General features: G+C 50.5%; 1 protein-coding gene across 1 annotated transcript in view; it reads left to right on the top strand.

Annotated features, from left to right (window-relative positions):
* Positions 1–4111: 4111 nt before the first annotated feature.
* mgp (matrix Gla protein) overlaps positions 4112–13626 on the top strand; it is a gene marked incomplete at its 5' end in the record, with an annotated part of 11497 nt that continues 1982 nt past the window's right edge. The window contains one exon of the mRNA XM_079457693.1: positions 4112–4130. Within this exon, the coding sequence (XP_079313819.1) occupies positions 4112–4130 (19 nt within the window). The remainder of the gene's footprint in view (positions 4131–13626) is intronic.

The following is a 13626-nucleotide window of genomic DNA, read 5'->3' as shown; positions in this document are numbered from 1 at the left end:
GAATGATTTTCTTTTTAATTTGATTTTGACTATTATAGGCGTGATATTCCTTGAAACAAATATAATCAAAATAAAGAAATAAAATAAATAATAGGCCTATTACACAATCATAGGTATATTAAATGTTACATTTTAACGTTTTTAGGAAAGGAATATGGACCATTATGTGATTTCACTATTCTAAAAGCAGCATTACTTTAACTTTGGTATTCCATGCTTATAAAACAAACAAATTTTGTTCTCAGAAACTTCATAATTAATCCAGAAGGAGATCCAGTATTTCGTTGTCTTTGAAATAGAAAACTCTTCCTAAAATACCACAGCAAGGTGTCTTACAGTTTTTCTCCATTGGTTTGGCTCATTTCTTGAAACAGAAATTACATTCTCAAAATTCTAAGATCATTTGGCAAAACAGTCTTACAGTTCAGCACAACACTTTAGCTCACTTGCAAGAGCTAACATCTCTCCCAAAACTGTTCACTCGTGCTTCAAAACTAAATTCCTTTCTCATTTAAACAGTCAGTGCCCCCAAAATGACAAAGATCCTTCTCAATAGCTTTGGCTCATTTCTTGAAACAGAACGGACGTTCTCAACACTCTTAATGCGTTTGCCAAAATAGTCTCCCAAAACAGTTCACTCACGTGTCAAAACTAAATATCTTTCTAATTTAAACAGTCAGTGCCCCCAAAATGCTTCGTCCCTTTGGCATTGTGTAAGCACTGCAAGTCAGAATGTTTAGATGTTTTGTCACTATGGCAGAGGACCATTGAAACATCCCTCATGTCAACCTTTCAGTCTTAGCCCGTCCTTTATTGACAATGGTTACTATACTGTCATATTGTAGGTGAGGCCCTACAAGACCTCTCTCATTTTCAGGGATCAAATCAAAATGAAGGCGGTCCAAGGTGGCCAATAATATTACAGCCCCGTCTTCGGCACTTGGCCAGGTTGAAGCCAGATTCATCCACAAATACGAGGATGTGAGGGGTCTCGTTTCCTTCCAATGCCATTATTCTCTACAATAGCGGAAATAAAGAAAACATCAAATCAGTCATACAGAAGAGGCATACATTACAGTTACAGACAATTACATAGGAATGTTCTATGTTCTCCACTAGTTCAATTTACTACTGGCCACTACTCCTGTGGTTCCAAATGGTTCCAAGTTTTTCTTGTCATTTTTAGTATCATAACATACTATTGAGGTAAGATATTACTGTAGGCCTATCACACACACACACACACACACACACACACACACACACTAAATGAATAGGTAAATATATATATTTCATGCTTTATACACAGTGTCCTACTACCTCGACCTCACTGCTCCGGATATCGCAGATGTCTTACCGATGGTCACCTTCCGGCGCAACCTGCGGTCCCTCCCTCCTGTTTTTCCTCTCCTGTCTTCTCTGCACTCCCCCCCTCTGATGAGCTCTCTCTTTTGAATACAGACAATGCCACAGACACTCTGTGTTCCACGCTTTCATCCTGCTTGGACAACCTATGCCCTCTTGCATCTGGACCAGCCCGTGCATCCCCGTCGGCTCCCTGGTTATCGGATGTACTGCGTGAGCATCGTGCCAGCCTCCGGTCAGCTGAGAGAAAAGGGCGCAAGTCAAAAGACCCTGCAGACCTCTCTCTCTACCAATCTCTTCTCTCTTCTTTCTCGGTAGATGTCACCTCTGCAAAAACAGATTACTACCACTCGAGGATCTGCAACTCTCCGGACTCTCGAACGCTCTTCAAAACCTACTCTGCTCTCCTCTGTCCGCCTGCTCCCGCACCTTCATCGGAGTTAACAGCTGCTGATTTTGCATCGTTCTTCGTAAAGAAAACTACTGCCATCAGCAGGCAGTTCTCTACGCCACCACCTGTCGAACCCGCCCACAACCCTGACACGTGTGTGCTCCCCACCTTTTCTCCTCTGTCTGAAGCTGATGTCTCCAAGGTCATTGGCTCCAACCACCCTACCACCTGCCCACTGGATCCCATCCCCACCCATCTCCTCCAGGCCATCTCTCCAACGGTTGTGCCTGCTCTGACCCACATCATCAACTCTTCGCTCACCACTGGGACATTTCCCACAGCGTTCAAAGAGGCCCGCATCACACCGCTTCTAAAGAAACCCACCCTGGACCCTACACTGCTAGAAAACTACAGGCCTGTCTCCCTTCTTCCCTTCATCGCCAAAGCCCTGGAGCGAGATGTGTTCAACCAGCTCTCCTCCTTTCTCATGCAAAACAACCTCCTGGACAGCAATCAGTCTGGGTTCAAGACCGGTCATTCCACAGAGACTGCACTGCTCTCAGTCATCGAAGCCCTGAGACTGGCAAAAGCATCATCCATGTCATCTGTGCTCATCCTACTGGATCTGTCTGCTTGCCATTCAACCTTGCCATTCAACTAAGCTCATCAACGATCACACCGTCCAGAACAGCCAGAAACCTGGGAGTGGTAATCAATGATCGGCTTAACCTCACAACTCATGTTGCCAGCACCACCCGGTCCTGTAGATTCATCCTCTACAACATTAGGAAAATTAGACCTTTCCTATCGGAGCACTGTACGCAAGTCCTAGTCCAGGCTCTTGTCCTGTCCAAACTGGATTATTGCAATGGCTGGACTTCCTGCTTGCACAATCAAACCTCTCCAGATGATCCAGAATGCGGCGGCAAGAGCCCATCTCCGGTGTTGAGGCTGGCAGTGCCGTGGACCAAGCTGCCTCCACTCTTACGCCATGGCCATCCTGCAGGCCAGGGCGCTAAAGAGAGCCCCACGGGGTAAGACCGACCCAAGTAGTGCCGCCGCTGACTGGCCCTCCGGGGACCGCGGTGGCAGCGCAGGCTGGGTCGGACGATGTCCACATCAGTGGCCCGGAAAGATGCCTCGGACCCAATCTTGCGCAGGGGGGCGATGTCGAGAAAGGCCACTTTCCCGACTCCCCTCTCGCAAGGTCGGCTGATTGGTGGCGCTGTCAAGGACTGCTCCAGCAGCCTTTTGACAGTGTAGAAACAGACCGGCCTGCTGTGACCCGGCCGCCTTTCGGCCGTCGAGGTCTCGCACGTGGTCTGCCCCCAGCAGCCCTGGCCTTCTCCAGCGTCGACTCCGGTTCTGGTGCCCCCGCAGGTGGCCCCCCGGAGGAAGACGTCGAGAGAAGGACCACCTAGAGAGATTGAACCATCGGGCCCGACCCAGCCTTGGTTGCTGGATGGTCGGACTGGGGCGGTCCCTGCCGCGTTCCAAACACCTTCTGGGCCCCTTCGGGGGCCTAGTGCCCGCCTTCTCACAAGGAGAGGTCTCTCTCTGGGTCCCACTTGCAGCCGCTCTCACCCTCTGAAAGATGGTGTTCGGCAACTCGACGTTGCGTCGTGGCGGCACGCAATGACGAGTATAAAGCAGCCCTCAGCACTCTCGCTTCGACGTTGCGTCGAACTGCGCCATCGCCTGGCAGGTGATTTAGCGGAGCCATTCCCCCCGGGGGGACCAGCACTGCTAGTCATTGAACCAACCCCCGCGGGTTGATGAAGCAGATCGCAGCCCCCCCCTGTGAGGTCCCTGGGTGCTTGGTTAGCATTTCAAACCATCACGGTGGCTGGGAGTGTGGTCCGTCTCGGCATTCGATCCAGTTCGCCAGACCTCCGCCGGACTTCGGGCATCCTCTTACCTCAGCAGAGGCAGGGATGTTCCCGTGCTCCAGGCCGGGGCTGCCACCCCTCTGGCGAAGGCGATCGAACCGTCCCCTCGGCCGAGATGTCCAGTGGCTTCTACAGCCGCACTTCATCATCCCCAAAACCAGGGGTCGCTGCATACCTTGAGCAGCACCTTGCAAGGGTGCCGTTCAGGAGGCGCAGAAGCGCGTCCTGGTGTCTGTCAGACGCCAGGAGTGGTTCATGACAACTGACCGCATACTCTCATGTACAGTTTCCCTCTGCACTGTCGAGGGGCTGGCATGTCAGTAAAGGGTCAGTCGGGAAAAAGAGAGCAGCTCTCCCTGGCGCGGAGCTCCCCTTTTTCCTGGTAGAGAACTCAACCAGGAAAGATGTGATGTGATCCTGAAACAATGTAATAATATGCAGTGTTTTTAAACCACATTATGTCTCCATGACCGCGCTCACGCACAGTCAGTGCTGAGCTGCTTGAACTTTCAGGCAGCAGCCAGCGGTCCCCTGAAATCAGTTTCAGAGGCTCCTGGGCATGGTGTCCTCGGGGGTGGCCTGTCCCCCTCGGGTTGACGCACATGGGACCGCGACAGCACTGACTACAGAGATGAGTTCCCTGGAGAGCGTGGCGCACTGGCGGTAGGCGTATCGTCATTACGCCTGCTGCCGTCGCATCCTAACCCCGAGCAGGTCTTGAGGCCGGTCGTGGTAACGACAGACGCCTCCCTACGGGGTGCGGGTGCGGTGTGCAACGGGCGCGCAGTGTCGGGGCGCTGGACGGGCCCCCGCCTGCGTTGGCAGATCACTGCCTTCAAGTTGCTAGCTGTCCTGCTTGCACTGATGAGGCTCCGGCCTCTCGTGCAGAGCCAGCATACTGGCCCGGACAGCACGACCGGCGTAGCGTACTAAACCTCAGGGTGGCATTCGCTCGCTGCAGTCATCGCAACTCGCCCAAATGCCTCCTCCCGTGGAGACAGCAGGTGGCAAAGCCCCTGCAGGTCACATGCCCACCGGGTGTCCTGAACCAGACAGCCAAGCGCTCTCTCGTCAGTTGACGCCTCGTGTGAAGTGACGACTCCACCCCTGGTGGAGACAGCAGGTGGCAAAGCCCCTGCAGGTCACACGGCCACCGGGTGTCCTGAACCAGACAGCCAAGCGCTCTCTCGTCAGTTGACACCTCGTGGGAAGTGACGACTCCACCACTGCGGCCGGCTTGGGTGTGGTTTGGGCGGGCACAGGTGGACCTGTTGCCTCCCTGAACACCACCCAGTTCCGCTGGGCACTCCCTGGTCGAGGCTCCCCCCTCGACACGGAGGCCCTAGCGTGCAGCTGGCCGCAGGACAAGCGGAACTACGTTTCCCCCCAGTGAGCTTCATTGCGCAGGTCCTGTGCAAGGTCTGGGAAGGGAGTATCAAGTGCTGCTAGTTGCGCCTTACGGGCCCAACTACACTTGGTCCTCGGAGCTAATACTCCTGACGACAACTCCCCCTGGCCAAATCCCCTGGCGAAGGGCCTACTCGCAGGGGATGGACACGTTGTGGCATTCGAGCCGGACCTCTGGGTCTGGCTCCTGGATGGGACGAGGAGTTCCTGGATGATCTACCCCCCACAGTGGTGGAGACTGTCACTCAGGCAAGGGCTATGCCCACAAGGCTGGATGCCTTTAAGTGGCGCCCCTTCTCGTCCTGGTGCTCTTCTCGAGGAGAAGACCCGCGGAATTGCTCGCTCGCTCAGGAACGTGCTGTCCTATTGCAGGAGAGGCTGGGGAGTAATCTCCCCTTCCACATTGGAGCGTGGGTACCCGCTGTCGCGGTTATCACGTACCAGTTGCTGGTGAGCCTCTGGGGCGGCATGACCTGATTATTAGGTTCCTCTAGGGCACGAGGGGCTAAGGCCTCGTCCGCGCCCCGTACCCTCTTGGGACCTTAAGGTGGACCTTTGGGTCCCCTTTTTTCGGGCCCTGCGGAGAGCCCCCTTCCTCGTTCTGCGAGGGGGGGTTGGCTCTCCTGCTGGGGCTCGAGTCCATCCAGAGGGTGAGGCACCTGCAAACATTCCGTGTCCACCGATTGCCAAAATTCAGGCCCGGTGACTCTCACGTGATCCTGAGACCCCGGCCGACTTACGTGCCCAAAGTTCCGCCGCCCCCCTTTGGGAACTAGGTGGTGAACTTGCAGGCGCTCCCACACCGGGAGAAAGACCCAACCTGTACGTGGGGTGTCCAGTAAGCGCATTGTGCCTCTACTCGAACCACACGGAGGGCTTCAAGGCCCTGAGCAGCTCTTGTCTGTTATGGAGGTCAGCAACGGGAGTGCTGTCTCCGAGGAGAGTTGTCGCGCTGGATCGCACACACCGTCACTACGGCGTGCCGATCCTAGCCCGTGCCCATTTGAGTGACGATACACTCCGCTCGGGGTGTGGCCTCCTCGTGGGCATCGGCTCAGTGCGCCTCTCTGGCAGACATCTGTAGAGTTGCGGGTTGGGCTACGCTATACCTCGCAGAGGCTTGCAACCTCCGTGGGGAGTCGGCAGCTCGAGTCTTGCCAACAGGTGAGACCAGCAGTCGTAGGGCGTACGCCTGCGCATAGCGCCATTCCCCTTCTTAGGTGGATCAGTGCGCTATGGGCTGCCTCCCTTCTTTCCCCAAGGGTGAAGAATAGGCAGTCCGTCCATCCATCAATAATCATTAGGTCATGGAGACATAATGTGGTTTAAAAACACTGCATATTATTACATTGTTTCAGGCCCGGACAGCACGACCGGCGTAGCGTACTAAACCTCATGGTGGCATTCGCTCGCTGCAGTCATCGCAACTCGCCCAAATGCCTCCTCCCGTGGAGACAGCAGGTGGCAAAGCCCCTGCAGGTCACATGCCCACCGGGTGTCCTGAACCAGACAGCCAAGCGCTCTCTCGTCAGTTGACGCCTCGTGTGAAGTGACGACTCCACCCCTGGTGGAGACAGCAGGTGGCAAAGCCCCTGCAGGTCACACGGCCACCGGGTGTCCTGAACCAGACAGCCAAGCGCTCTCTCGTCAGTTGACACCTCGTGGGAAGTGACGACTCCACCACTGCGGCCGGCTTGGGTGTGGTTTGGGCGGGCACAGGTGGACCTGTTGCCTCCCTGAACACCACCCAGTTCCGCTGGGCACTCCCTGGTCGAGGCTCCCCCCTCGACACGGAGGCCCTAGCGTGCAGCTGGCCGCAGGACAAGCGGAACTACGTTTCCCCCCAGTGAGCTTCATTGCGCAGGTCCTGTGCAAGGTCTGGGAAGGGAGTATCAAGTGCTGCTAGTTGCGCCTTACGGGCCCAACTACACTTGGTCCTCGGAGCTAATACTCCTGACGACAACTCCCCCTGGCCAAATCCCCTGGCGAAGGGCCTACTCGCAGGGGATGGACACGTTGTGGCATTCGAGCCGGACCTCTGGGTCTGGCTCCTGGATGGGACGAGGAGTTCCTGGATGATCTACCCCCCACAGTGGTGGAGACTGTCACTCAGGCAAGGGCTATGCCCACAAGGCTGGATGCCTTTAAGTGGCGCCCCTTCTCGTCCTGGTGCTCTTCTCGAGGAGAAGACCCGCGGAATTGCTCGCTCGCTCAGGAACGTGCTGTCCTATTGCAGGAGAGGCTGGGGAGTAATCTCCCCTTCCACATTGGAGCGTGGGTACCCGCTGTCGCGGTTATCACGTACCAGTTGCTGGTGAGCCTCTGGGGCGGCATGACCTGATTATTAGGTTCCTCTAGGGCACGAGGGGCTAAGGCCTCGTCCGCGCCCCGTACCCTCTTGGGACCTTAAGGTGGACCTTTGGGTCCCCTTTTTTCGGGCCCTGCGGAGAGCCCCCTTCCTCGTTCTGCGAGGGGGGGTTGGCTCTCCTGCTGGGGCTCGAGTCCATCCAGAGGGTGAGGCACCTGCAAACATTCCGTGTCCACCGATTGCCAAAATTCAGGCCCGGTGACTCTCACGTGATCCTGAGACCCCGGCCGACTTACGTGCCCAAAGTTCCGCCGCCCCCCTTTGGGAACTAGGTGGTGAACTTGCAGGCGCTCCCACACCGGGAGAAAGACCCAACCTGTACGTGGGGTGTCCAGTAAGCGCATTGTGCCTCTACTCGAACCACACGGAGGGCTTCAAGGCCCTGAGCAGCTCTTGTCTGTTATGGAGGTCAGCAACGGGAGTGCTGTCTCCGAGGAGAGTTGTCGCGCTGGATCGCACACACCGTCACTACGGCGTGCCGATCCTAGCCCGTGCCCATTTGAGTGACGGTACACTCCGCTCGGGGTGTGGCCTCCTCGTGGGCATCGGCTCAGTGCGCCTCTCTGGCAGACATCTGTAGAGTTGCGGGTTGGGCTACGCTATACCTCGCAGAGGCTTGCAACCTCCGTGGGGAGTCGGCAGCTCGAGTCTTGCCAACAGGTGAGACCAGCAGTCGTAGGGCGTACGCCTGCGCATAGCGCCATTCCCCTTCTTAGGTGGATCAGTGCGCTATGGGCTGCCTCCCTTCTTTCCCCAAGGGTGAAGAATAGGCAGTCCGTCCATCCATCAATAAGCACTCAGGGCGGCGGGCTCGGCGGAGCAGCCCTGCCGCCTATGGCCGGGTATCAAGCTGAGTTATTACATATAGCTCTAACCGGACCTAGTGCCCCACACGTAGTAACCCCCCACTAGGGTGGTTCCGTCTGAGATGTCGTCATGAGATGGTTCCCCGCGTGGCAACCCATGACCTCCCCCAGGTGGACATCCACCTTGCGGCATTCCGCACATACCTCCCATGAGTTCTCCCCTATTTGGTGAGACCATGTTGGTGTCTCCACTGTATTTCCCCCTATGGTGGGAAGTGGTCTCCGTAGCGCACGTCCACATTGAGGGAACAGCGCTTACCCAGTAGCCCTACGGTACCGGACGCCTTCTCGTTTAGAGAACAAGGCCTCTGTCTGTGGTGGCCGAGGGCAGGGGCTACTCATCTTTGCCAAAAGCTCTGGGAGCCCCTGCCTGCCCACTGAAAGGTTACAATTTCGCAAGAGCGCTTATGTCTGACTCGCCTAGGCCGGTCAACGTCGCTTCGCTGGAGATTGTGACGCGGCTAGTGCCGTGGCGTTTTCAATAGGAACCCCATCTGTCGGCTTCGACACAACGTCGAGAGACCGACAGAAAGGGAACGTCTCGGTTATGTATGTAACCTCTGTTCCCTGATGGAGGGAACAAGACGTTGTGTCCTTCATGCCACGACAATAGCCGTCCGCTGCAGCAGTCACGAGATGCTCTCAGGCTCCTCAGCACAAAAGGTGAATGAATGAGCACGCCGGCTCCCCTTTTATACCCGGATATCCGGGGGCGGAGCCCGGCATGCAAATTATATTCGCCAATTTCATAGGCCTTTTCAGAATAGTCAGAGATGATTGGTTCTCAAGGCCGAACCCCATCTGTCGGCTTCGACACAAGGGAACAGAGGTTACATACGTAACCGAGACATTAAATATTCACATGGTAACATCCGGGCTACCCAGGATAGGAAAAACAGTTGAGCCCAGAGCCCGTCTGCAATTGAACCGAACCATTGAACCAAACCATTGAACCGAACCATTGAACCGAACCATTGAACCGAACCATTGAACCGAACTGGTTTTCCCTAGAAGTCATCTTCTTTACAGGTTTAATATAGTGACTTGGCCTCTTCTTGGGTCATGACAGACAGTCAGGTTGACGTGCTCTGATAGGCCGCCCGACGTCGGTTCGGTTCAATTGCAGACGGGCTCTGGGCTCAACTGTTTTTCCTATCCTGGGTCTTGAAATTTGAGATCTGAATAAGAGCAATCAAATTTGATCAACCTGAATGTATTTTATCTGAAATTCTGTAAGTTGATTTTTTTTGTATCTGAATTTGTGAGCATTAAATTCAGGTTTTTAAAAAAGAGGTAAATTCTAAACAAATAAATTCAGATACATGGTTTCCAAAGTGAAATAATTCAAAATCAAGTATTCATTGGCTGTTAAATTTCAAAACATTATGTCTCTTATTTGCTTCCATATATCAACTTCATATTCAAATATACAGTCATATTAAGAGAAGTCAAAAGATACAGTATTGTCTCACCTCAGTCATATTAAGAGAAGCTTCAAAATATACAGTATTGTCTCACCTGTTGCAAGTTCCTCTGTCATTCCAAATGTACAGAGTACATCTACCTGCCTGACTCTCTCTCTCTCTCTCTCTCTCTCTCTCTTTCTGTCTCTCTCACTCTAAATGCATGATGGGAGCGTGAGAGTGACGCGCTTGAATTTGTTCTTTTTCTGTTTCTTGTTGCGTTTACAGTCGAAGAAGTTCTTTTAAGATTTACATATTTAAAATAAATTTTGCCTAATGGTGTGATGTTTTCATGAATTAAAGGATTGTTAAAAGTAAAAAAGCCAGGAGGATGAAAGAGGAAAACTCCTGTGGCGAGTAGAGAGGTTAACAGTTTATGAAAAGTGCTTCTAAGTTAGGACAGCATACCGTTTTCAGTATTGTTACATCTGAACACCAACTTTTAGTTGATGTAGAAACACAATCCACCGCGTCTCCTTTTCCCAGTTAACAAGGTCTCGGCACAACACACTTATCGATGTCAAATCAGTGACGTGTTAATGCCGTTTTATAGAACTGTCCAGGAACAAACAAAGTCTCAAATCATAAAAGTATTTACATTGAAGACAAGTCAACTTAACTCACTTTTTACAATTTTCATTGTTACAAAGCAGCTGGACATGAAACATGTTATCTGCAAGCAATACATTAAATTCATAAAAATAAAAGGATTATGAGCAAAGTGAATAGATAAACTCTCATTCAGACACGACACAAAAAATATACAGTGCACACACACACATGAAGCAGAAGGACACACACATGCACGCGCACACACACGCTCACTCTCACAGCGCACATACATGAAACACAAGGCATACACAAAAACAATAGAGCACAGAACACAGATACACAACCTATATGCTTGAAACATGCTTGTATTGCTGTAGTGGGGACATTCCATAGACTTCCAATGATTTTATATTCAATTAAATTAAATTTTATTTATATAGCGCTTTTCACAATGTGCATTGTACAAGAGAAAATATTAAAATATTAAGAAGTAAAACACAAATGGTTTCTTAACACCAATGAGTTGCACACACGGCTACAATTATTTTGCAACAGAAACGGAAACAAATGATTAAAATACATGAATTTGGTTTGCATCTCTGTTGGAAGAGTTTTTGAAAGTGTATTTTTTCTGACTGTACCCCTGTGTGAAAGTCATTGGTGTTGGGGGATGAGTTTCTGGCCCTAACCCTAACCCTAAACTTAGGTAAAACACAGAACATGGTGTTTATAGAACAAGCAAGATTATTCTAGTAAATAAGATCTAATGTCAGCAGTCTCCCAGTGGTTTATTTAGCAAATTTAGCATTTTACATTGAGTCATTTAGCAGACGCTTTTATCCAAAGCGACGTACAAAGAGTTCAGGGAGCAATAAGCGATATGTCATAAAATAGCAATAATACAATAGGTGCTGATACAAAGATACTAGTTTCAACAAAAGCCAGAAAAATATCTGTTGAGAGAAGAGGGTTAGTGTACGTTTACATTTTTCTTTCATTTGTCTGTCAAGTCTTCGCCAAAGATGTGTGTTTTAAGTAGCATGAAGTGTGTGTTTGGCTGAAAAGATTTGTCTTTAATGTAGATTTAAATTGGGCGAGGGTGTCTGATCCTGGAATAGTGTCGGGAAGGCTATTCCAGAGTTTGGTGGATTTAGTTATTCTAGGTATTATCTAAAGTCCTGCGTTTTGAGATCTTAGAGAGCGTGATGGGTTGTAGTGTGATAGAAGCTCTGTTAGGTAGGTAAAACCCTTTAAGGCTTTATAAGTGATTAAAAGAACTTTAAAGTCAATACGATACTTAATGTGTAGCCAGTGAAGGGTTGATAACATTGGGGTTATGTGATGGTATTTTCTGGACCTGGTTAGAACTCTGGCAGCTGCGTTCTGAACTAACTGTAGTTTGTTTATTGATGATGCAGGACAAACACTAAGTAGAGTATTACAGTAGTCAAGTCTTGAGGTCATAAATGCATGAATAAGCTTCTCCGCGTCAGCAACACACAGAATATTTCGTAACTTGGCAACATTTCTTAGGTGGAAAAAGGCTGTTTTTGTGACATTTGAGATGTGATTTCGAAATGACAGGTTGCTGTCTAATATAACGTCTAGATCTTTTACTGTATTTGTTGGAGTAACAGTACATCCTTCAACTTGCAGTTTATAATCAGAAATATTCGGTTTGCGTGTCTTTGGTCCGATAAGTTACTTTGATGATTCCCCATTTAAATGGACAAATCGATGTCTGTCTGACAAGTAAGATCTGAACCATTGTAGTGCCTGTCCCTCAATACCGGTATAATTGTGTAAGCGATCTAGAAGTATGTTATGGTCTACGGTATCAACACAGCACTAAGGTCAAGCAGGACCAGGAGTGAGATGTTCCCTTTATCTGATGCTATAAGCAGGTCGTTTGTAATTTTAACGAGCGCAGTTTCAGTGCTATGATGCGATCTAAAGCCTGACTGACATTTGTCGTGTATGTCATTATTTTGTAAGAAGGAGCATAACTGAGTGCACACTACTTTTTATAGTATTTTTGACAGGGATGGGAGATTTGAAATCGGTCTATAGTTTCCTAGTTCATTGGGGTCTAAGTTTGGTTTCTTGATAAGAGGCTTAATGACGGCCATTTTAAAGGGTCCTAGGACATGGCCTAGATTAATTGATGAGTTGATAATGTTATAAATTAGCTCAATTGCAACGAGTAGTATCTCTTTTAATGAGGATGAGGAGATCCAATTCCTCGGTCCTGATTCTGCTATCCCTATCTGCATCGTTTGACATGGTCAATCACCAGATTCTGCTAGCAACCCTGTCATCCTTAGGAATCTCAGGCTCCCCTCTCCGCTGGTTCCAATCCTACCTCTCCGGCAGATCATTCAAGGTGTCATGGAGGGGCTCGCTTTCCACTGCTCACCAAATGATCACTGGGTCCCTCAGGTGCTTGGACCGCTGCTTTTCTATTTACATGACATCCTTAGGACCAATCATACGGGCACACGGCTACTCGTATCACTGTTATGCTGACGACACCCAGATCTACATCTCGTTTCACCCAGACGATACCACTGTAGCAGCTCACATAACAGCCTGCCTAGATGACATCTCAGCTTGGATGGAAGAGCATCACCTACATCACCTGGCCAAGACAGAACTACTCGTGTTTCCAGCCAAGCCCGTAGGCAGGGGGGGGGGGGTTCGGGTGGTTCGAACGAACCCCCCCTCACTGCCAAAGGTCCAGAATTTAAGTCGTTTTTTTTCATGTGATTATTGTCATCATTGTTTTAATCAATGCTTGTGACAAATTTCTGGGTTGCTGTTTCAAATTAATATGATTATTGTTGCAGGACGCGTGTGTGTGTGTGCGCAGACAGAGAGAGTTCTTGCAATACACTTTTCAAAGCAACGTGAAGAAGCATCGCCTCTGAATGATGTGGGGGGAGGGGTTATATATTAATGTGGTCCGCCCACAGATTTGGACCGGCCCTCTGAACAATGCCTTATAGTGTGTTCACACCAAACGCGAATGAAGCGTTAAGCGCGAGTGATTTACATCTTAAGTCAATGCAAAGATGCGATGACCTAGTTGCGGCGCGATTCTCGCGAATGACGCGAATTGAGCGTTCGCGTGATTCGCGCGAGTTTAAAAATCTGAACTTTGGCGAAAATTTTCGCAGCGTTAACCAATCAGGAGCTTGCGCTAGTAGGGCTGTGAGCGAGTGTCAGAATATTGGCTTTCAGACCCAAATTTCTCTAAGTTACTCACATAGCCTAATAATTTGTTAAATTCATAACATACCATTGCGGTAGAACTGACGCGCGAACC

The sequence above is a fragment of the Barbatula barbatula genome (genome assembly GCF_947034865.1).
Source record: "Barbatula barbatula genome assembly, chromosome: 5".
NCBI lineage: Eukaryota > Metazoa > Chordata > Actinopteri > Cypriniformes > Nemacheilidae > Barbatula > Barbatula barbatula.
Note: the sequence above shows the minus strand (reverse complement) of the source record. Positions and strands in the feature narration are given on the sequence as shown.